Raw genomic sequence first — 23,155 nt, 5'->3', positions numbered from 1 at the left:
TGGAGAGGGTTTGATTGATTTATCCACTGAAGATACAAGTTTCAGTTTAATAACACCATTTTGTCCGGTTACAAACATACTAAAAACCTACAAAAAGAAAGAACAAGTTACACCCATATACACGGAACGCAGGTATAAAACCAGCACGGAAGCGCCGAGGAACACGAACATGAACAGGATCCGCAGCAGGAACGGGAAAGACACGGAGTTACATCAGACCGCGCACGCTCACGTCTGTGGGTCACGCTGGGGCTGCTTCAGACGTACTAACAATTAGAGACGACTTCAGCTATGGAAAATAATTAGTGCTGCAGCCTGGCAAAGAGGTGGGAGCCAGGCAGGTGGTTTTGTCCCTCCCTTTCCCTAAGCTGGTCCAAGGTCAGCGCGTGGGTTTCGCTTTTATCCCTCTGCCTGGCATCCATGGTGCTGGCCCCCAGCAGCCCTCGCTCCAGCATCCCCACGCCAGGGCAGCTTCCCTATGGCAAGGGGCAGGGAAGGCTGAGCTCTGGCACCAGAGTCCAGCCAGGTGATGTCTGGTCCCCCCTGAAGTCGCTGAGCATCCCCTCAGAGAGTGGGGGGACGCTGCGACCTCTTTGGTGGGACAAAGCGGCAGAGACGCGAGAGGACTCCCCTGGGAGAGCTCAGGGCTCGGCTGCCTTGGGGATTTGTCACCCCCCAAGAGAAGATGAGGTTGGTGGCACAAGGCCCATAAAGGTTCTGGTGGTGTTGGGGGGTGTCTCTAGCTGGGTGCCTGCAGAGCTAAGCCTGCTGTGAATGTTTGCCTTGGGAGGGGGAGACATGGTGGGTGGGATCTGTGCCCCAACCCAGTGCCTCCCATTCCCTCCAGTGCCCACCTCCCTCTGACCAAACACTGAGCTGCAGGGCAGGGGGTGAGAGTTGGTTGATATGAGTGGGTGCTGCCAAAGAGAGCCAGGACAAGGTGCTCAAGGGGGACCCTGCCCCAGGGACACCGAATCCCCCCCTCACTCAGCATTTCTCTACCTCTGGCAGGGGCACAAAGGCTTTCCCACCCGGTCACAGCTCCCAGCCCTGATGATAGTGCCAGGGGTGGGCTGGGAGGCACAGGGGTCCTCCACAGGGTAGAGAGAGACCAGCCGACCCCAACATGCGCTGGCAAGGATGCCCTGAGCCTCAGCTTCTCACCTGTGAGCTTGGGGGAAAGACTTTGTAAGCTGGTCCTTACCTGCCAGCACCAAGGAGAGCAAAGCTCAGCCCAAAGTGCCCTTAGCTCAGCCTAAGTGTGCCAGGAAGTGAAAGGTCAAGCCCCAGAGAGCGAGACCTGAACAAAGCAGGGATAAGGGGCCCCCAGTCAGCTGTGGTGGGATCGGGGGTGAGCAGTGGGCTGGCAGTGACAGGGAATGGCTGTGCATGGATGTGTGTGTGCCAGAGAGCCACGCACAGCCTTTCTGCTCTTCCACATGGCATTTATCAGCCCTGTCACTCTGGAATGGTACTTTTTCCTTATTCAGTAGATCTTCATCTCTCCCCAGAGGAGAATGTTCCTGGATTTAAGCAATGCCTCCTCTACTGCGGGCGGCAAAGAGGGGGTGTTCATTTTATCTCCATCTCCTCCCCTCCCGAGCTTTGCCCTGGCCGCCCTCCTGCTTCATGTTACTTCCTACAAGGCTGATAAAAATAAACATGTTTTTGTTTGCATCTATTGGAGTGGCCTGCAATTTGGCTGAAGGGGGTGGGGGGTGCTCCTCGAGGGACAGCAGCTGCACACATCTGGATCTGCTTTAGGAAAAAGTGCCTGGAAAAAACCCCAAGCCCAGCACACGTGTGGGCGCAGAGGCCACGGGCCAGCTTTTCCTAGGGATGTAGAAAAAGAAAGGAGAAACCAAAGCACTGTTTAATGGGGAGGTGGGGGGAACCTCCCTGATGCTGCTCCCCAAAAGCCAAGGCACACGGGTAGGTTGGGTATGAACATGGGGAATTTCCAGACACTCCAAAGTGGCTTCTCTGTGGACTGGGCACCCAGTTTTGATTGTGGGAAGGGAGGGGAAGGGTTTGCGCTGCAAAAATAAAATTTCCACCTGGAGATTATTAACCTCAAAGGCTAATGTGCAAATTTTGTCGAAAGATGAAACGTCCCTGTACGGAAACATCCCTGGCCCAGCATCTGCAGAGCACAGGGAGTGCATGAACTCATCAGAAATACGTGCTGCTGGCCTCACGGCCTTGGCAGGAGTCAGCAAAGCTGTGCTCGTGAGAGTCCCGTGATGTGCACACACACAAACAGCATCTAACAGTCTTGATCGAAGCCATCTCCCTCCAGTCCTGCCCTGGAGGGAAGTCAATGGCTGAACAGGTTTTTCCCATCCATCCCTGCCCCAGGCAGCAGCGGCTGTTTGAGGGATGCCTCCACTGACACTCGGGGAGGAGCAGCTGCTGTGGCACTCCAGTGTGAGCTGGTGGCACCCTCACCCGTGCAGGCTGCTGGGCTGAATTTTGGGGGTGCTGACTCTGACAGCAACCCCATGAGCAAAGCAGCATGGCTCAGCACCCACTGCCTGTCCCCTCCCCACAGCCCCCTGGATGCTGCACGCTGCCAGGCCAAGGACAGCGGTGCCCGAGCTGTCAGTGCCACCCAGCTGTCCCTGGATGCCCAGGACGTGCCATTGCTCCAGGCTCCACTGCTCCTCTCCATCAGTGGTAATGTGGGATGCAGAAAGGAAAGAGCTGCAAGGCCAGAGTGGCTGTAGTGACATTACTGGAGTCCTGGGGCTATTTTGAGACAGAATAAACCTGTCCCTGGGGATGATGAAAAGCACAGGTGAGCAAAGCAGGAGCTTCTGTGTGTTTGCTCTGGGGGAGGGAGGTCAGCCTGGAGGAGTGACCGCTGCCCCCTGCAGCAGTGTCCCCACAGTGGAGGGATGTCCCCAAGGTGGCTGTAGGGATCCCAGCTGGAACTGTGGGCTTGCTGCCTGTCCAGCTGGCATCCAGGAGAGGAGCTGGTCTCCCTCAGGAAGCTGCCAGCTCTCCAGGACAGCGGTGGAGCGAGGCCAGAGGAAATCTCAGAAGGGAACCCTCCTCCCTCTTCAGCAGATAACATTGCCCTTACTGCTTGCTAGAGCTCTAAAAATAGCAGAGGCCTTTAGGGAAATATTGGGTGGCAAGGATTCCAAAGCTTCCCAGCACATCTGACATTTCATCCTCAATCCTTTGCCATTCAGTTCCCAGAAATCTTTTAAATCCAACCACATGTGGGCAGGAGGGGCTGCTCCTCCTCCCGTTTTCAGAACTGCAGGGGAAACTGAGGCACAAATCAGGTAGACTCACCCGGAGGCTCAGGAGGAGTTGGTGTTGGAGGCGGGATGAGTGCTCCAAGCCGTGCAGCCACGTTTTGGGGGGTGTGGGAGAAGCCTTTGTCAGGCACAGGCAGGAGCACGGCTGTCCCCAGAGGGACACAGCTCCTGCGTGAGCTGATTTCTACCAGGCACTTTGTTTGGAGGAGCCCAGTCTCACCACGAGGGCAGGAATATGCTCTGTACAAGGTATTTACCAATTTTAACAGAGAAGGGACCTTTCCTCATAACCAGAAATCCCTCCTGATAGGTCCATGCCATCTTTTCTCCTCCTGGTCACAGCCTGAGCCCCCCTTTTCACTGAGAGGGGGACAAATCTACACACACCAGCTGCCAGGGCAGTGGCACATGGTGTGCCACCCAAGCCCATCCTCAAGGAGCTGAAGGGCAGTGGGTGGGCTCACCAGCTCCCCACGTGTGGCACAGGGACCCCACCTACACGCCGTGCTCCGAACCACGAGGGGAGGCAGCCCAAAGGCATCCCCCTCCCTCCCAGTCTCCCCCAGCCCAGGAGGGTTTGCAGCAGCCAGCCAAGGGCAGGGACTGTGGGTGACAGGAGAGGGAAGGGCTGCTGCCCACCTGGAGCACAGGGCACCCGGAGTGGCTCTGGCTGCCAGCCCTGCCAGGTGATACAGAAAGTGCAAAGCAAAGCATTCTCGGTGCCAGTCGCAGGTCTCCATGTGTGCCCCCAAAAGCCAGGCTTGCCCAGGGGCTTCACATGGAAAATGAGGGTTGTGTTGTTGGTCAGTGAATGGGGCAGCACTTGTACAAGGGACTTTGAGATGGTGCAAGTGAGGTGCAGGATTTGGGAGGTGGTGATGGACAGGCCAGAACAGGAAGATGGAGCCAACAACCAATGCTCTCCCCTCGCCCTCTGCATCCCCTTCAACTGCTTCACCCCGACCCACCCACACCCTTCATGCTTCTGTGGTTTTTTTGGCTTATTAAGTTTGTTTTTTAAACCCCGTGGAGATCAAATTGTGACTTGGCAGCTGACAGAACTGGCCCTACAGGGCTCCCCAAACCGAGCAAAGATCTTGAGAAGAGACCAGAGTGAAGTCCTGGGGTGAGCAAAGCCCTCCCTGCCCCTCTGGTGGCCCCCTGGGCGCTCACAGGGTGGCAGTGGGGTACTGAGCCCAGCCCACCTCCTTGTAGGCTGCTGTCACGTGGGTGTAGATCAGGGTCTTCATCTTGGTCCAGGCTCCGTGTGCCTCGGGGGTGAAGTCGTTGGGGTATTCCTCAGCAATGACCTCCAGCATGACTCCAGTCAGCTTCTGAGGGGAGGCAGACAGCAAGCAAGGGGTTAGCAACGCTCCAGGGAGCTGCTCACAGCAAATTCAGCTCTTTCCTACAGGAACACTTGAACCCTGTTGCTGTCTGTAGGACACAGATGTCCTGGAGGTCAGTTGGCACCCCTGGGAGCAGACAGGACAGGTAACCAGCCTGCCCAGGCAGCAGGGCAGAGACCCAGGCATGGGGAGGGAGCTGCTGGCAGGCTGAAGCATCTCCCCAGTCTGGGCACCACAAATTATTTGCAGAATCAGAATATTCCAAGTTGGAAGGGACCCATAAGGATCATCAAGTCCAATTCTTAAGTGGATGGCGACATGTGGATCAAACCCGCAATCTTGGTGTTATTACTCTAACCAGTTAATTACCCAGCTAATTGAGTCCCTGCTATCGTGCTTAATTTCCAAAAGAAGGGCAACACGGGCACAACATGGAGCCAGGGGTGTTTTCCTGGGCAGGGGGAGGTGCTGGGGGCTCTGGCACTGGCTGGCTGTGGGGATGGTGGTCTCCACAGGACACTGTCACAGTGGGACACTCCAGCTCTGTGGAGAGCAGCCCCCACATCCAGCCCAGCCTCTCCAGCCGAGGACAGGCAGCACCAGCTCCTGCTCCCCTGCCCTCTTCCTAAAGCAGCCCAAAGGTTATTTTGCTCCTATCCTTTACCTTAAAGTAGATGGGCTCCACTTTGTGCTTGAGGGCGTGGGCCTTGCCCACCAGGGCCAGGACAGAGGAGACTTTCTCAGAGTCGTTGAGGTTCTCCACCACGGTGTTGATGGCCCCCATCACCCTCCGAGCGTGCTTGCGCAGCTGCAAGCTCCTCTCCATCTCCAGAGGGTCCTCCATGTGCTTGAACTGGCTGAAGTACTGCTTGGCCGAGGGGAAGTTCACAAAAAACCTTCCAGAAGGAACAGACAGGAAATGCCATCAGGAGGGGGAGAGCAGGCTGAAGGGTTAAAGCAAAGCACAGGGGATGGAGATGCTGGAAGCCACCCCCTGCATCTCACACAGCCAGGGCTGATTTTCCTATCCAATTCCCCAGGAGCTGCAGCATTCAGCTGTCTGAAAACCAGCAGGTTGATGCCTTTTCCCCAAACCCCATCTGCTACAAGGTCATCACAGCTGGATATTCATTCCCAAAGCAGAAGCAAGACTGAGCTCTTGATGCCCAGAGATGCCACCCAGGCGTGCCAGATGCTGGATACGTGCCCACATATATCAAAACATCACATCCTGCCTCAGAGAGCTGGAGATGAGCAGGAAAACCTCTCTTTATCCCACCCAGCCTCTCTTTGCTCCCATGGGCTTTATTTCTGTATTGCCACCCAGGACAGTCTCCCCTTGCCTGAGCTGCCCCACCTGAGTCTCCAGCGGGACCTAAGGCCTGAGCTGATGTCACTGCTCATTTGTGACATTTTTCCCAGCACAAGGATACTCCCAAAACTCACCAGCCCCTCTGTGTGTGTGTGTGGTTTGGGGACCCTCTTTTCTGCAGGATTAAATCAACCCCAATGAAATGCAGCTGAAAGAAATGAAGTTGTGGTCACAGCTGATGTGCTGAGCTCCCCAGGGAGGTGGAGGGCTGGAGAGGGCAGGGAGTTGAAGGGCTCAAGGTAACAGAGAGCAGGGCTGGAGCCACCAGTGCCAACACCACCCATGCCAGGATTGCAGCTGGGGCTGCCACTTGAGTCACATTAACCACCCCCTTCCACCTAATTTATGCAGGAGAGAACCACGTCAGTGTTTGTTCCCCGCTTTCACACAGCTCCCTCCCTCCTACGGGGCTCTCCCTGGCTATGGACTGCTGAAGGATGCTCAGGAGGCAGCAGAGTGCTCTCAGGCTGTCCCCCATCACTCCTGGCTTCAGGCAGGCTGCCTGCTCCCCTCCCTAACCCCCATCCCAAACCACAGGAACCTGAACCCATCCCACCTCTCTCTCCAACCATCACTGCTTCTCTCCAGAACCAGGTGGGATCTTCTCCACTCACCACTCCATGAATAATCACAATATTGAGTACCAGGCTCCTTTACCAATTTGTTATCCTCCTTTTTCCCCCCTCCCTTCCTTCCCCCGCTCCCTTGGCTTGTGAAAGCTTGGGGGCATTGCCAAGGAAGCGGCGTGAAGCAGCGCCTGGAGTGCACCATCGCTTCTGTTGCTTCCCCAAGGCATCTGGGATTCATCAGATGGCCCAAAATAGGTTTTGGAGGTGTGAAGAGTGTGCAGCAGAAAGGGTGGGGGAGGAAGGAAGGTGGAAGGGGGAGACAAGGTGTTGCTTTTAAAACCCAGAGGGGACCCATGACAAAACTCCTCTTGTTGTTGTGCAGCCTCCTACCCCCAGCACAGCTCCTCCTGACACATCTGGTCCCTGTTGGGAGAAATCACTCCCAGGCCTGGCTGTCTCCAGCTCCTGCTGCCACAGAGATGCTCAGTCCTTCAGCCCAGAGCTGTCAGAGAGGTGCTGGGGGATGGAGCTGGCCACGGCTGCACGGATAACATCATTCCCAGGATTTAAGGCTTCTGCCCTGGGCATTTCCCCACAGAAGGGCAAGTGTTCCACTCTGATTTAATGGAACCATTTTTTCCAGCTGGACTCATCATCCCTCTGCCCTCATCCATCACTCTCCACCTCTATTCAAGCTGTTGCAGCTCCAGCCACCCAGCAAAGCCCTCCAGCTCCAACAGGGATCATCCTGCTGGGGTCAGAGCTCAGGGTTTTACCATCCCTGCTAGTGGATCTTTCCCCTTAACACGCTCCCCCCAGGCACTGGGAGCAAGGGGGGTCACTGGAAGTGGGACCTGCTGCCCCAGACAGGGGATGGAGGCTGCCAGCTGGTCCCTGCATGCCTCAGCCTCTGAACCCCAAACCACAGGAAGCTCCCTGAAAAGCTGTATTTTATCTCAGCTGAAGAGCAGGATGTTCTGAAGGCATGGGAAATGAGTTGAGAAAAATTCCTGGTCTGAACCAGGAAGGGAATAGCAAGGGGGGACTGATCTCTGCATCATCAGGATTTACAGTGAGTCCCCAACAAGAGAAGGGCCAAGAGGAGACCCTGGGACCATCACCTTCACCTCTCCCCGCTCTTGGCCAGATATGCCAGGAGCAAAGACTGGTTAAACCCTGAAAATACCCCAACCTGCATGAAACCAGACAAATGAAGGATCCAAATACTGGGTTTCCATCTTTCCCTGCTTTGCAGAGCCTCAGGTGATGGCCCTACAGGAGCTGAGCCTAGCAGCTTTCCCAGGGGATCTGCGGTGCTGGGGATGTAAAACCAGCAAACCCTCAGCTCATGTTCAATCCTGTATCTGCTGGATTTCTTTGGTGGGGAACTGAAACAGAGGAGCCCTAAAACATCTTTGCTTCAAGCAAGCCCATGGATGGCCAGAGACCTGCAGCCACCTCTCTTTGGAGAGCAGCAGGCGCCTGCAGCGAGAACTTCTGCCTGGAGCAAATATTTGAGCTGTCAAACCACAAAGAAAGAGGAAGGAGATTCACTCAGTGGTAGTTGTTAATAAACAGAGAAGATTAATTTAACACAAAGGTTAAATATAACCAGAGGAAAGGAGAAAAAATAAAATAATTCCAACAACAGTGAGTTACAAGAGGTGTTGGTTGGGGTTTTTCCATCTCCAGAAAATTTGAGAGTTGAAACCTCTTGGGTTCTGTAAGTTTTTTTGATCATTATGTGTGTGCGTGTGATTTGGGCTTTTTTTCTCCATCAGAGTCATTAAAAGATGATATTTACCATTTCATATCACACAAAATGATGATTGATAGGAACCAGATGCCTGCATACCGATCTCATTAAATTTCTTTTTAAGTGATTCCATTCTCCACCCGCTAATTTGTACTCTGCCAGCTACATCTGGACCCAGTGGACAGGATGTCAGGATTGCTTTTCCTCTCTCTTTTGCCCTTATAACAACTTTAAGGACACAACCATTCCCAGTAGCAGAGCCAAAGGAAATAATTAAGGTGCAAACCCACTGCAGTTACTGGAAACCTGTTTTCTGTTAGGGAGGAGTGGTGTCTCCTCCATCTCCCCAGAGCATGCAGAGCAAATCCTGCATGGAGGAAACCTCCAGACCCAGCCACCTCCTTGCATCCCCAGCTGGAAAGAGAATACCTGGATGCTGTGTGGTTCCACCAAGCACCTAAACTCTTGATACTTCACTTACTCTCTTTGCAAACTGTGAGGTGAAAATGCTTGTGAGCCCTCAGATCTGCTGGGAGGCTTCAGCTGAACCCCCAGCCAGCAGAGACTGCTTTTTTTCTAGATTTCCACAGAATCATTTAGGTTGGAAGAGGCCTTTAAGACCACCAAGTCCATCTCTTAACCCAGCACTGCCAAGCCCACCAGTAAAACATGTCCCCAAGTGCCACATGTGCACATCTCTTATCTCCCTCCAGGGTTGGTGACTCAACCTACCAATGCTTTCATGTTTTCTCTCACCTCGTCCCTCTACGTGGGAGAAACTCTAAGGCAGCCTGGAGCCTCTGTGTCCCCTTTTCAAACCTCTCCTTCCAACTCCTCTCTGCTCGGGTGCCTACAAAGCAGCTGATAATGGGTAGGCAGGTGGTGTGTGATGCTATTTATTATGCCAAGGGCTGTCTCACTGCTTCGCCTGCACGTTCCCCCTGCTCCTCCCAGCCACCTGTAGCCCATCATCCCCTTTTCAGGCTGGGGAAATGCTGCTGGCTGCTGCCTGGCTGTTTACCCAACCCAGGGTGAGGGAGGTCTCACAGGTGTCCATGCCACAGCTCAGGAAGACAGAAAAAGGCAAATCTAACAAATAAAAAAGGGGTTGTGCTTGCCTGCTTCCATGTCCTCTCTCTGAAAGCTCCTGGACAGGTGGAGATGGTGGTGGGTAACATCTCCAGCTCTGTCATGGGAGGGCTGGAGGGAAAAGGGCCAAGCCCCCCATCCACACACTAATGCTAAATTCAGCTTCTTCTGCAGCTGAGGGGAGTGTGTAGCTGGCCTTCCTCCAGGTGAAACCCACATCCCACTGCAAAGCCTTGGGGGCAGAATCCAGCACAACACTGAACCTGCTCAACAGGTTCAATCCAAGCTTCAGGCTCCCAATCCTGCACAGCACTGAACCGTGCTCAGAGGCTGTAATGCCCCAAGGCAGAGGGACCAGGACACCCCAGTGAGTCTGGGAGTGGACTCAGCAGCAAAGATTCCACCAAATTCGTTTGGATGTGAGCTGGAAACTCCCAAGGGCATGTCCTGCTCACTTCTGCGTGCACAACTCATACCTTCAAGTCTTCATTGCTGTTGTTTTTCTGTACCACAAATGTGGATTCAGCCAAAAGCCTCTTGGCTGCACGGATGAACCTTTAGGGTAGGGGTAAGGACACCTTTCACGGGAGAAGTGAATTAACAGCACCAAAGCAGCTTTCCCACGTGTCTCTGGAGACCCACCTCCCTTGGAGCTGGAAGGAGACCCCTGGCTGGGTAAAGAGGCGAGTGACACACATCCACAAGGACGTAGTCCATGTTCCACTAACACTGTGAACTTGTGTGTTGTTGGTGTCCACCACCACCACCTCTGCCCTCCAACGCTCCCTTGGCGATTTCCAGCAGCCCCGGCTCAGCCGTGCCTGTGCTCGGGCAGGATGGCCAGCGGGCCAGCACCCTGCATTCCCCAGGCACCCTCAGTGCCAGCCTGGCCAGGGCTGTCCTGGTGTTTCCCTGCCCATAATGAGCCCTGAAGCTCGGCAGGCGGGCACGGCCCCGCTCCACAGCAGCAGCCTCATTAATGGGGCCGGCTGGCAGAGCCGAGCCTCGGCCTTCCCTCGCCGCCTGCTCTGGAGCAGGGATTGTCACGGCTGCCACCGACCCATCCTCAGCCACAGCCAGGGAAACTGGCCTGGGAAACCACTCACCCTCTGAGCCTTTGCTTGTCCTGGTCACGGGTGTCCCACCCTCTGAGCCTTTGCTTGTCCTGGTCACGGGTGTCCCACCCTCTGAGCCTTTGCTTGTCCTGGTCACGGGTGTCCCACCCTCTGAGCCTTTGCTTGTCCTGGTCATGGGTGTCCCACCCTCTGAGCCTTTGCTTGCCCTGGTCACGGGTGTCCCACCCTCTGAGCCTTTGCTTGCCCTGGTCACGGGTGTCCTCGCAGCTCTCGGCGTGTTGAGTGGGGTTTTTCTACTTCAGTGCCTTGCAGGTGATGCAAGGGCAGCACAGGGAACATGGGAAAGGCTTTTCTCTGGACATCCCAAGAGCTGCTGGCAGCCCCGAGCCCGTGGCTGGTGTGGGATGTGCCACAGGCATCCCCACACAGCTGCCTTGGCCATGAGGAAGCCAGAAGGGCGTCCTGGGAGCTGTGACCAGAGACAGTGGTAGGAGAAGGGGCTGCTCTGAGACTGAGCTTATTAAACACTCACTCACCCCCTCACTGCTCATGGTTGTAAGGTTGGGAAATGTCCCTGATGCTTGCCTGTGCCAGCAGAGCAGGGCCCCGCTGCCCTCTGGCTCTCCTTGTCCCCAGAGAAAACATCTCAGCTCGACCACAACTATTCGTGAACATGGGACAGGGACTCTGCTGCTGGTCTTTTCAGTGGGCTCTTTTCAAAGAAAGATATTGCATCTCTCTGAGCCACTTTGCCCTGAAATGTGTCCTTCATCAGCCAGGAACGGAGCCTTTCCCTATGGACGCCTCCGCAAAACACATGTTGGCTTTGGGGGTAGCTGCAAAATCCCTTCTTTAAATGCTATTTTTGGGTAGATTCAAACCATACTTTTTTGATTCAGCTGGAAAAAAAATGGTTTTCTGCATTGCCAGACTCATTACTCAGATTTTTTGCTATTTTAACCTAGAACTCACAATAACGTCTGGCATCCAAGGAGTGCTTTCATATTTTAAATCTCTTTGCAAACTGTCTGAATCCAGGTGTGTTTGCTCAGACTAAGCAGCCTTGAAATCCAGGCGCCTGATCCTGCATTGGCAAACCTTTTGCTTCCCCTCCTACACTTCTTGAGGGGGAAAAAGCACATCAGGAGTGATGGAGAAGGTGGAAATTCGGAATGCTGATGGCTCTGAAGTGCAGACGGAGGGAGCAGTGGTGGAGAAGCCCTGTGGAGGTGGCACAGCCCGTGGTGGCTGAGCCAGGTTGTGCTCCCTGCACTTGGCATGGCATTAACATTTGGTCCAGATTCTCCTGGGATCGAATAGAAACTATCCCTGGGTTTTGTCCCCAGATGGGATCGATAAAGTTTTGTGGTCCCACATCTGTGCCTCGGTACGTGTGTGTGGGTGTGGGAGCGAGCGCTGGGACAGGCTGCGGTTTTAGCCCTGGGTGCTGGGCTTAGTTGGGGTCTGCAAAGCAGAGAGGGTCCCAAACCCCCTCTGATGTTCACCCCTGGGTGCTCTGAGCCACTCCCAGGTGTTTGCATCCCCCAGCTCTGTCTCAGAGTATTGCCAATAAACCATTGGAAGGGAAAAGGGGGACCCTGGGAGGGATGGCCACATGCTGGAAGGCTCCTGCACTGCACAGCCAGGGCTAATGCAGGTTCTGAAGGCTGCCCTGCTCTCTGTGGTGAGTGAGGGTTCAAAAAGGACTGCTCTCTAAACAACAACGGGGAAACTGAGGCGCAGCAAGGAGCCTGGGGGCATGGGGAGGCTCCGGAAGAGCTTCAGCCCAGGGCTCCCAGCCGGCCTTCCAGGGAACCACTCAGCCAAGGAGCCACAGCCCCACTGAGCCGCTCCAGGCTCCGGCTCCAGCCCCAGCCCCAGCTCCTGCTCCTGCTCCTGCTCCAGCCCCAGCTCCTGCTCCAGCTCCAGCTCCTTCTCCTGCTCCTGCTCCAGCCCCAGCCCCAGCCCCAGCTCCTGCTCCTGCTCCAGCCCCAGCCCCAGCCCCAGCTCCAGCTCCAGCTCCAGCCCCAGCTCCTGCTCCTGCTCCAGCCCCAGCCCCAGCCCCAGCTCCTGCTCCAGCCCCAGCTCCTGCTCCAGCCCCAGCCCCAGCTCCTGCTCCTGCTCCAGCCCCAGCCCCAGCTCCAGCCCCAGCCCCAGCTCCTGCTCCAGCTCCAGCTCCAGCCCCAGCCCCAGCCCCAGCCCCAGCTCCAGCCCCAGCTCCTGCTCCAGCCCCAGCTCCTGCTCCAGCCCCAGCCCCAGCTCCAGCCCCAGCCCCAGCCCCAGCCCCAGCCCCAGCCCCAGCCCCAGCCCCAGCCCCAGCTCCAGCTCCAGCCCCAGCCCCAGCCCCAGCCCCAGCCCCAGCCCCAGCTCCAGCTCCAGCCCCAGCCCCAGCCCCAGCAAGGGTTAAGGCAGCTGTGAGATGGAGCCTGCAGAGGCCCCAGAGCTCCCGAGGAGGAAGATGAGCGTGGCGAGGAGACTCTGCTTCCTCCGGGGCGAGGCTCCCCACCGAGGAAATTGTCAATTAGCGACATAGTTTTAACCACAGAGCGCAGATTCCCAGGATCCGGTGGCTGCTCAGCCGTAGCCCCCATTATTCTTGTTTGTGTCCCCAGGGGTCCCAGAGCTCTGTGAGATCAGGGACCCATCGTGCTAGGGCAGGACTCCAGGGGTTTGCTGTGGGTTCAAGCACCAGCAGCAGCCACGAGCAATGGGAGCATGATGCCCAACTCCGTGCCTCAGTTTCCCCACCTGGAAAGCATGGGAAGGCTGGTGGTGGAGGGTTGGGGTGCTGGTAGAGGCAGAGGGAGCTGGACTGGGCTCCTGCAGGATGGCAACACCGCAGACCCCCCATCACTGCCTTTTGGGGGGCATTTCTGCCTCCCTTCCTCCCCCCTTGGGGCACAGGATCAGCCCCGGATTAATTTCGATAGTGCTGCGACACCCCCCCCGGCCTTCCCACAAGGGAAAATGGAATTCCCTGCCCTCAGCAGCTCTGAAGGGATGGAGAGAGGATGGAGCAGGTAAGCAGGGAGAGACCCTCTGCCACCAAGTCCCTGGAGCCAAGTCGTGACCCCGACCATAAGATGTGCTGATAGATTTACCTGCTCTCAGCGCTCTGCCCGTGGGGGCTGCAGCAAAGGCAGGTCCACAGCCACCCTTCCTTCTCCCTGGCCACACCGGTGCAAACCCCTTCCTGCCTCAGTTTCCCTAGCAAGGTGAGCAGGAGCACCAGGCGGGCACTGTTGAAACAGAGGCTGACTGGGGCAGCTGCCAGCCCCCGGCACGTCGTGTGTGCCCATCCAAAATGTGCTGGGTCACCTCTCACCGACCCCACCAGCGGCCAGCCACTGCCCCCTCCGCAGCCCCGACCTCTGGAGCTGCTGAATCACGTCTTGGGAAGTGTCTGCCTCCGGGCCGGGCTCACGCATGACCCACTTCTCCCGGCGGCTGCTGCCAGCTGCCAGCGCTGCTGGGAGAGCAGCAGTGCCCGAGCTGCCAGCCCCGGCCAGGGCTGCCCTGCTTCCCCCGCACCTGCTTCCCCAGGGAGCTCAGGTGCAGCTCAAAGCTCACGGCGGGGCAGAGCAACAGCGCAAAGACCTCTTTGGGGACAGGGTTTGTGACCTGGGGACAGCTGTGCCATGCGGGTGAGGGGGGATGTGCTGCTCCAGCCGGTGCTGCTGGAGGGGATGGTACCTCTCCCAAATTGCATCACTGTCCCCAGGGACATGCACAAGGCCAGACTGCACTTTAGGCATCCCAGGGAAGCTCTGGCTCAGGTGGGTTTAGCTGGGATGTGCCAGGGCATGTGCCATGACTAAGGATGTAAGGGCTCCCAAAGAGCCAGGGTTCATCCTAGTTCTGTCCTGCCCTGCTGTCACAGCAGGACAAAACCTTCACCACAGTGCACAACTCTGCTTGGATTTAAAATAAAAACCAAACTGGACCAAAAACTTCTGCTGGGAAAGTTTGAGTCGGGATCAGAGCTCAGCTGCCCGGTCCCCACTGTCACACCTCTGTGCCTCATGCCCAACCTTGCTCCAAGCACCATGGGGACTCTAAAAGCAACGAGTTGCCCTGGGTGAATCCCCATTCGTGGCATTGCCACGAGTCCCTCGGTGCCAGGGCACACAGCCACCCTCCCTGTGTCTGTGGGCAGTGGGCACCTGGAAGTGCTGGCAGATGGGCCATGGCATGACCCAGGTGCTGGGCAAGGGGCTGGCCGTGCATGGCTGGTGGCCAAGCCCCAAGCTGAACTTCATGGGATGGGGCTGAGGGGAATCATGCAGCCCCCAGGTATCTGCTCCTTCTGCTTCAACCCCAGCCTAGGTAGGTTTGGTGTCCCCAGCCGTGGAGCTGTCGCACCTCCTGACTGCCCTGACTGCCTACACGGAGTGGGGGCCATGAGAATGGGCTCAGCCATCAGCTGGCTCTGAGAGAAGGAAATGTTTGTGAAGGAGGTGGAGAGGGGGCTCCAATGTCATTTTGGAATCTGCAGAGGGGTCTTGGTAAGAAAATCCCATTGCAGTGCTGGCAGCGAGCCTGGAGGGAACTGGCTCTGCTTGTGATGTCCAGGGAGGCTCTGCTCCCTGCAGACCCCGAGGGCTCTGGGCTTTAGCTCAGTCAGCTGGAAAACTTTCAGATGATTATTAGTAAACAGCACATCCGTCCAAGGGGTTCCCTGCACACCCACAGTCCCCTGCTGCAGAAGATGGGAAGGACACAACCCAGTCTCAGGTCTCCAAACTGGGGTGCCTGGTTTGGTGCAGGTGGGGGTCTGACCGGGGACACCCCAGCATTACTGACCCCAGGGATGAGCGGTGTGATTCTCTGGACAGGATCTTTGCTGATTGCCCATAGGTCCTTGCAGGCACCTCACCTGCCCCTCTCCTTGCCCTGCCCATCCTCCCATCCCCTCCCAAACAGGGGAAACGGCCTGTTGGTGCCATACCCCACCGATAGCCCAAACTCCCGGTGCCACTGGCACCCCGTGCCATTTCCACTTGGCGCCTTCCCGGTGTACCTGGACACGGCTGTACTCCCAGACAACACAAGAACCCCCACCTGCCTCTGCTCCCCACCTCCAGAGCATCTCCCCTGCTCTGGCTGCATGTGCAGAGCTCTGAGCTGCTGTCTGTGCCCCACTGCCATCGGGAGATGCTCCGCACCCCCCTCCCGGGGCTGCTGTCCCCCGCTGCCCCCCTCGCCCTGCTGTGCCCCCCACAGCCCCCTTCCACCGCCAACTTCAGCGCTCTCCTTCCCGCCGACGCTGCCGCCGGAGGGACAGATGGTGCCCTCGGAGACACACCTGCTTGGGTTTTATCTTGGCTCCCAACTCGCATTATTTCACCCGCCAGCCTGCTGCGGACCCGTGCCATCCTCACGCTGCCCTGGGGGGGCACAAACCCCAGGCCCCCAAGGCAGCCGGGGCTGAGCTGCCCCCGCCTCCGCCGCCCCCAGCCCCGGCCGCAGCTTAAGGTGAAAACAGCATGGAAACAGCTTCCCCCAAAGTGCCCGGCCAGGCTCCCCCCGCTCCCCCTGCTCTGCCACCCGGCTCAAAGGTGTGGGAATCCGAGGAGCGCTGTGAATCCCTCCCTGCTCCCAGGCAGCAAATACACCCAGCCAGCTCCCCACTCGCTGTCATTCATCTCCACTCAGTTCTATATATTGTTCTGCCTCTTTCTCAGCTATAAAGAGATTCAGTTGGATTTGCTGCTTCCTTTTTTTTGGTTTGTTTTTTAAATACCTGATGAGTATGGAGACCCCAACGTCCTCGCAGTTTGCGTATACTCTGCTCCATATCTCTTGAATAACCTTTTTTTCTGCGTCTGAAATCTCTTCACTTCTTTCCCATCTCTCAATCTCCATTTCTCCCTGGACTTTCTCCATGAAAAACAGCCGGCAGGATCCTCCAGGAAGCCAGGAGGAGATAAAGAGAGATGTGTGTGAGCGGGTATATCCTGCGAGAGGAGACAAGGTGTTTGCTCGGCGGCTCTGCGACGTGTGGATGTGGATGTGTGTGTGAGAGAGTGTGAGTGCAGCTGCCTGTCAGCGTGTTTAGATATGGAATTTAAAAAATATCCTGGAGGAATGATGCGTGCGATTAGATTTGAGATCTCCTAGTGCTGTCCATGGCTGTAGTTAGCTTCAGCTCGCCTCGGATGTGTGTGCCTGACTGATGAGGAACTGCCTAAAAGTAAAATATTCAAAGGCATTGCAAGACCAGCCTCTTCACCAATGTGTGAACGTGAGCTCACTTTCTCCCTCTCTCCTCCTCTCTCCCACTCCTCCCTCCCTCCTTTCTTTTTTTTTTTTTTCTTTTTTTTTTTTTTTTTTTCTCTCCCTGAAAGGGAGGGATGAGAGAGATGTTCTGGGCAACATCAGGACGGGGCTGGCGGGGGGAGGTAGTGCTGGAAGTTTTTTTTTCTGCAGCCCTTTGTAAACAGCTCAGAGGAAATTCAGAATCCAGAGTGCTGAGTTAAAGTTCGGTTTTATCCCGGCTGTGCTCTTTGCACTCCCTGATTTTGCAGGAGGTTCGGAAGGACAAACCCCTCACCTCCAACTCTTGGGCTGCCAAGAGTTGGGTGGAGAGGAGAGCTGCGAGAATCTCTCTGCCCCACAAAAGAGATCGCGGTCTGTCCCAAAGGGACTTTTTTAATGCTGAGAATTTGCTCTCCGTTCTTGTGGCAGGAGCCGGAGTTAAGGCACTTGTGAAATGAAGGTATTATTGTGGATTGCATCGCTGCTGGCAGCGCCTTGGCAGGGAACACCTCCACTCCAGGCTCCCCGCCGCCTCCGTGGGTGTGCTTTCGGGGCTGCTTTTTACCCAAATGCCATTCCCAGCTCCCTGACAATCCGGCGTGTTAAACCCAGACCATTAGCACACAGAGCAGGAAAATCCTGCGGGGATTTGAAATAACCGCGGGTCCCCCCGGGAGGGAGCAGCGGAGCAGGGAGCGCCCCGCCGCCCCCCAGGACAGGGCAGACGGACGGACAGACCGACAGACGGGCTGCGGGGTGGCTGAGCCCCTTGAGGGGCTGGAGCTTTGTTACTGCAGAGCTGTCGAGGCTTTTTTTGCTGTATTTCTCCTCCGAACCAGCCTTGGCCACCTCCCCATTAGCAGCCGCCAGACTGGTGGTGTCAGCAGATTTGCTCTTGCAGAGCTGATGAGAGCTGGTGGAGAACGTGCTGCCCGCAGATCCCCCTCTGTGGGAGCCCAGGGAACCTGTGCTGGGACAGACCGGGAGCCCCACACGTCCCAGAGCTCCTTGGATCGACAGCAAAGCTCAGCTGCGAGCTGCTGAGCCCCCACAGCAGAGCACTGTGGCCAGCCTGATGTGGCCAGAGGTCAGGAATTGTTCGATACCACCACCAGCAGCTGCTGAATCATCAGCTTCTCACCAAGTTTGGATTTGCCTCGTGCCCATTAGCCCCTGGGATGAACAGCCCCAGCTCAAACATTAACTACAAGGTCCCCAGGTGGTCACCAGGCAGCAGAGAAACCCCCCTGGACATGGGATGGCACAGCCAAGCTTATCACCTTCCCTTCAGGTGCAGGGGAAGAGGTGCTTTAGACTTAGCTTAAACCCAGAGAGACCCAGCTTAAACCCAGAGCAAAATTGCAATGCAGGGCAAGTGCTGTCAAAAGGGGGAAAAATCAAATACTGACCAATGTGAACCCTGGGGAGGGTAGTCTGGGTCGAGCATTAGTTATCACTTGCTGTGTGTTTACAGAAAAGAAGTCTTTGAGCTTTTGTATCTGGTGGCTTAGTCAACCCCAGGCTCACAGACTGGCACGTGGTTCCTGTGTGCAGCAAGTGCTTTTCCTCACTCCCTGGCACCAGAAGTCACAATATCAGGGCTCAAAAGTCTCCATTTAGAAATATTAAAATATTAGAAAACATTAGAAAAGTAAGTGAGAAATCCCCCAGCCTTTTCCAGGTTTCTGCCTCCCTCTCTGGGCTCATCACGTCTGGCCCTGGCAGGAGCCCAGCCCCATTCCCATCCTGCTCCACAAAAGGAGACAGGGAGTAAAGCAGTGGTGATTCTACACTGCCTCAAAATCCCAAATGATCCCAACAGCCCTGCATTTCTGCGTCTGGTCCCAGACGTGGAACATAAATCAAGGGCAGGAGTGCAGGCACACGCTGTCACGTGCCTGCCACCCGTTTCCATGGTTTCCCATGACTGTTGCTCTCAAGGGCTTGGGGTTAGGAGGAGACTTGTTCCAGAAGGAGAAAGATGCTGTGTTGACACCATTGCTGCCTGCTGGCCCAGAGGGGAGCTCAGCTCGGTGCCTGCTGCTCAGGGCAGTTCAGGACCATGGCACTCAAGGAGGGGGACAGAGAACTTGGTCCCCGTGGCCAGTGCAGAGGCTGAGATGGGGTCAGCCTGCATAATCCATACTGAAGAAATCAATCCATCTCTCTCAGATCCTGATTCAACACCCTGATCCATCTCCCCTCACCAGCTGAGCATCACAGCCCTCCTGCTTTCCATCTCCTTCCTGTGGACCTGTCCCCGTGATGGGATGACACAGTGGTGCCATGTCCCTGCTGAACCTGAGCCTGCTTCTCCCAGAGCTTCTGCACAGCAGGAGGAGATCAAATGCTTGTTCAGGCCATCTTCCATCCTGGCTACAGCAGGTGAGGATGGGTTTCCAGGCCCTCCAAGCCTCTGCTTGTGGCATGCTGTGCTCCTGAGGGGTCCGTACCCACCTGCCGACGGCTTCTCCCACTCCTCCCGTGCCCTCCCACATTGCCTCTCCTCCTCTTATGTGCTGGGTGCAATGAGAAATATACTTGGCTCCTAATCCTTGAGTGGGAGGTGAAGGCAAAAAACCCCAAGACTTCATCTCCACAGCGGTGTGTGGGATGTGGATGATGGCAGATCCCCACCTTTGACTTCACTGTCTCTGGGGCGAAGGCAGACATCCCAAATCCAGACCTTTGGGTCTGAGTCCACCCTTCCTGGTGCAGGGGGACAGCCTTGTTATCTGGTTCCTGGAGAATAACAGGTCACTTCTTGTGTCCTGTGCAATGTCAGCTCCCTGGGACCTTGTGACAGACACCATTACTTGGGGTGATCCCAGGAAGACACCACATGAGATCCATCAGGGAGTGCTTTGGGAAGGAGCTGCAGGAGCTGCCCCAAGGCCTCGGTGCTGGTGGGATTCCAGGGATGCAGCGAGGATCCTTTCTCCAGACCCTCAAGACACCAACCTGGCCAGAACAGGAGCAGTCTTCTGGGTGGAATAAGGCTGAAGGCACCAGTGTGGTGCATGCCAGGTTGGGTGTTCCTCCTTCATTCTCCTCCCAGAACCACTCTGGGCTGCTGCAGGATCTGACCTGCAGATATTGGATTGTCACCCTGACCTTCAGTGAAACAAAGCCTCTGGTTTCCAGCCCAGCTCACCCAGAAATGCTCTCAGCAGGCCAGGCCTCTCTCTCCCTTTCCTAATCCAGCCCTGCTGTCAACTGCAAAGTCCCAGCCTGAAAAGGAATAACAAGACTTGAGGAAATGGCTTTGCAGTGCTGCTACCCAGGGAGGGAAGGATTTAGCCTAAAGCCTGTATAAATGCTCTGTGCTTATTGCAGGTTTCCTTCCCCCAGCTCCTCTGATCCCAGGAGACCCGTGTGCAATCCTGATGCTCCCGCTCTGTGCTGGCAGTACCTGTGTCCTGAGCCATCTCTGCAGGATCAGGCTGGAGGACAGAAGGGGCTGCAGGCAGCAGGACCCCCCCCCAGATCCAGCTGGGGTTGGATTGCTGCCTGAATCTCCATCCCAAGGCGGGGCTGATCCCAGTTTATCCACTTCCACATTGCTGGAAGGCTTGGTCACGGATTTCCTTGGAAAGAGCTGAAGTACCGAGAAACTGGGGCTTCCCCATTTCCATTTGTCTTCAGCTTGGCTGGGAAGAGACAGGGAAGTGACAATGATGAGAGCTGCTGTCCCCTCCAGCCCTGGGCAGCTCTGTGATACGTGGGCTGTGGTGAGGGGTGAAGCTGGGAGCAGACATTCCTCTGCTGATGGAATCCAGACTGCAGGTGGTGCTGCCAGAGCTGCGGGGAATGGGCTTAAACGACCAGTTCCTTCTTAGGTGGGAACAGGGCTCCCCTGCTCTGGGAGTGGCACCCTGCCCCAAGCCCCCAGATCCCAGAGGGGACCCCAAACCCTGTGGCCACTCCAGTCTCAGCTCACCACCCCCATGTGTGGGAGCAGGAAGGTGTGGGATGCTGGGGACTGGGACAGCAGCAGCACCGAGGTGATGTCTGGGAAGGGAGTAGGGGATGAAGACCCTTGGCAGCAGCAGGCAGGGTAGAGGCACTGGGTCTGATGGGGTCAACACAACCTCCCCATGACCTTAAACCTGATGACAGCTTTTGGCTTCCTCTCCAAAAAATCCCTACCAACCCACACAATCTAAAAATCCCCAAGGATTAGGAAATCCAGGGGAATAGGAAGAAAGGAGCCTTGGGAGGTGGGGCTGGTGCTAGAGCTCTCTGTCAGGACAGGGCAGGGCAGGGTAGGGCAGGGTGAGATGCTGCCAAGATAACCCTGGAGAACACTTCTAACCCAGACCAACCTGTTCCTGGACTGGGAATGTTGCAAAAACTCCCAGTTCCACACTGGGATTTAAAGAAACTGAAACCCTGTGATGCAACAGAGGGAGATGAAGCAAGAGACACCCAGGAAGCAGATGAGAGATCTAGCACCACAGGGCTTCACGAGCAAGGCATTAGGCAGCTGGTAAACTTCCCCAGATCCTGAGCAGTCTCTGGTGTCACCACCTTCCCCTTCACCCCCAGGACCCAGCTCTTCCCCCCTGGAGCACAGCCAGACCCTTCAGTGGTAAGCAAGGGTGACAAGGTTATTGGAAAACAAGTCGACACTTCCAAACTGATTCTCTTTGCTGCTCTTTTCCTTCCTGAAGCTGGTCTGAGCATGGCAGAGGTTGCTTAGGAAAGCCAGTAAGCTAATATATTCATATCATCTCACATTTGGTGCCAGGACGTGAAGTAAACACCGTCAGGGACTTCGCTCTGGTTCAAAGACAAGCCCTGATTCTTATTCTGATCACATTATCCATGCTCCTTGTACAGCTTCATTGATTCATATCTTAAAAAGAAAAGCCTTCAAAACCCATTGTCTGCCCCGTCATTCCAGCCCTGCTCTCAAGGGCCAGGGCAAGAAGCATTAACTAATCCACTCACATTACCTTGCCTTTGAACCAAGCACCTCTCAGCATCAATCAAGTGTTTGGAGGTGATACATTCCCGCACAGGGGTGAGTTTTGTCTCCCAAGGTCACCCAATGACCTTAGTGCCAAAGTCAATTGATTCCAGAAGATGTGTTTTGCATTGCAGAAGTCACCCAAGCGAGTGCAGGGGCCAGCACTCAGGCATTGCCCCCTGACTGGGCTGCCTTTCTCACTCAGGGGGCACCCAGGGCTGGTGCCCACAGGGGGATGCTTGAGCAGCCCAGTGATGGTGCCCTGTTTGGTTAGAGAGGGCTGTGTGGTTATAAACAAGTCCCTGAAGGAGAAAGCTCAGGGCCTCAGGCAGAATCTGAGGTCCAAGGATGGGGACTTTGCTGGTGTCGGCCTGGCTGGGTCTCAGCGAGGGGAGAAGAGTTTACAAGCAGCAGTGTCCTCCCAGGGATTACAAAAGCCAGGCTGCCAATTTCCAGGGAAAAGAAGGTCCTTCCAGCCTCTTGGGCTTCAGCTCAGCCAGAAGCCGCTGTTTATTTGGCTCCAGTGACTTCCCAGCATACCGGACCATGCTCCTGGGGGCTCAGCTGGCTGGGACACGGGGCTTGGCCACCCCACGTGCTCCCCGGTGCCTTGCGTAAGGCAGCTCCGCACCCTCTGTCCGGCCTGACTTACACTCAGGAAGGAATTATTCATTCTTGTCTCCATCTGGCTGCAGGACACACTTGGGATGTTTCTTCCACCACTCTCACAAAGGTTTCCCATCCTGTCAGTGCCAGTAATGATGGCCAGGTCCATCCCCTTTGCTCCAGCTGACCCCCAGGTTCAGGAATGGGGGCTGTTTACTGGATGGCCTTAGAGGAATTTGGTTTTACTGACATTTGAAGTGCTGCTTGAGACTGTTGTTTTCAGGGCTTGGAGTACTTTGAGAGGACATGTCCACCAGGAAAGAATTAACCACTGCTGTCCCAGACCCTTGTTGTGGCTGGACTTAGGGGGCATCTCTGGCCCTGGCTGGATGGGGATGGAAAGCCAGGCTTCCTGGAAAGTTCAGTTTTGCTTTCTTACAGACCAAACCATTCAATGAACCTGGACCCATCTGGGTTGCTTGGATTTGGTTCTGGTTTCAAAACTCTTTTACAGGATGAAGCTGTTTTCTGTCTGAGTTCTGGGAATGCCCAGACTGGGGCTTTTCTCAGCTTCCCTGCTGAGGCCAATGTCCATCCCATATCAGCCCCTGTCTCATGCCCTGAGGCCAAAATGGAGCTGGGCATGGGGAGAACCCTCAGGGTTGTGTGCACAGTCCCAAAGGGAGACACATCCCAAATTTGATGAGCACCATGGATCAGAGCCCACTTCCATGGTGTCCATGTGGGATTGGCAGTGCTGGGGGTGGGGAGGATCCTCCTGGCAAAACCCAACCCCAAAGGCAGTGTCTGCAGCTCCCTGCCTGTGCTGGGGCTCTTCT

At 55.9% G+C, this 23,155-nt stretch overlaps 1 protein-coding gene across 1 annotated transcript; it reads right to left on the bottom strand.

The window, feature by feature from the left end:
* Positions 1-21,097, bottom strand: CYGB (cytoglobin). Its single transcript, XM_023938544.2, has 6 exons — positions 21,064-21,097; positions 20,151-20,388; positions 19,700-19,969; positions 16,224-19,534; positions 5,283-5,514; positions 1-4,603 (listed from the first exon to the last, which is right to left on the bottom strand). The coding sequence occupies exons 4-6, from the start codon at positions 16,364-16,366 to the stop codon at positions 4,439-4,441; spliced, it is 540 nt and encodes a 179-aa protein (XP_023794312.1). The 5' UTR covers positions 16,367-19,534; positions 19,700-19,969; positions 20,151-20,388; positions 21,064-21,097; the 3' UTR covers positions 1-4,438.
* Positions 21,098-23,155: the final 2,058 nt, after the last annotated feature.

Source organism: Cyanistes caeruleus, chromosome 19 (assembly GCF_971803275.1).
Source record: "Cyanistes caeruleus chromosome 19, bCyaCae1.hap1.1, whole genome shotgun sequence".
In the NCBI taxonomy this organism is placed as follows: Eukaryota; Metazoa; Chordata; class Aves; order Passeriformes; family Paridae; genus Cyanistes; species Cyanistes caeruleus.
Note: the sequence above shows the minus strand (reverse complement) of the source record. Positions and strands in the feature narration are given on the sequence as shown.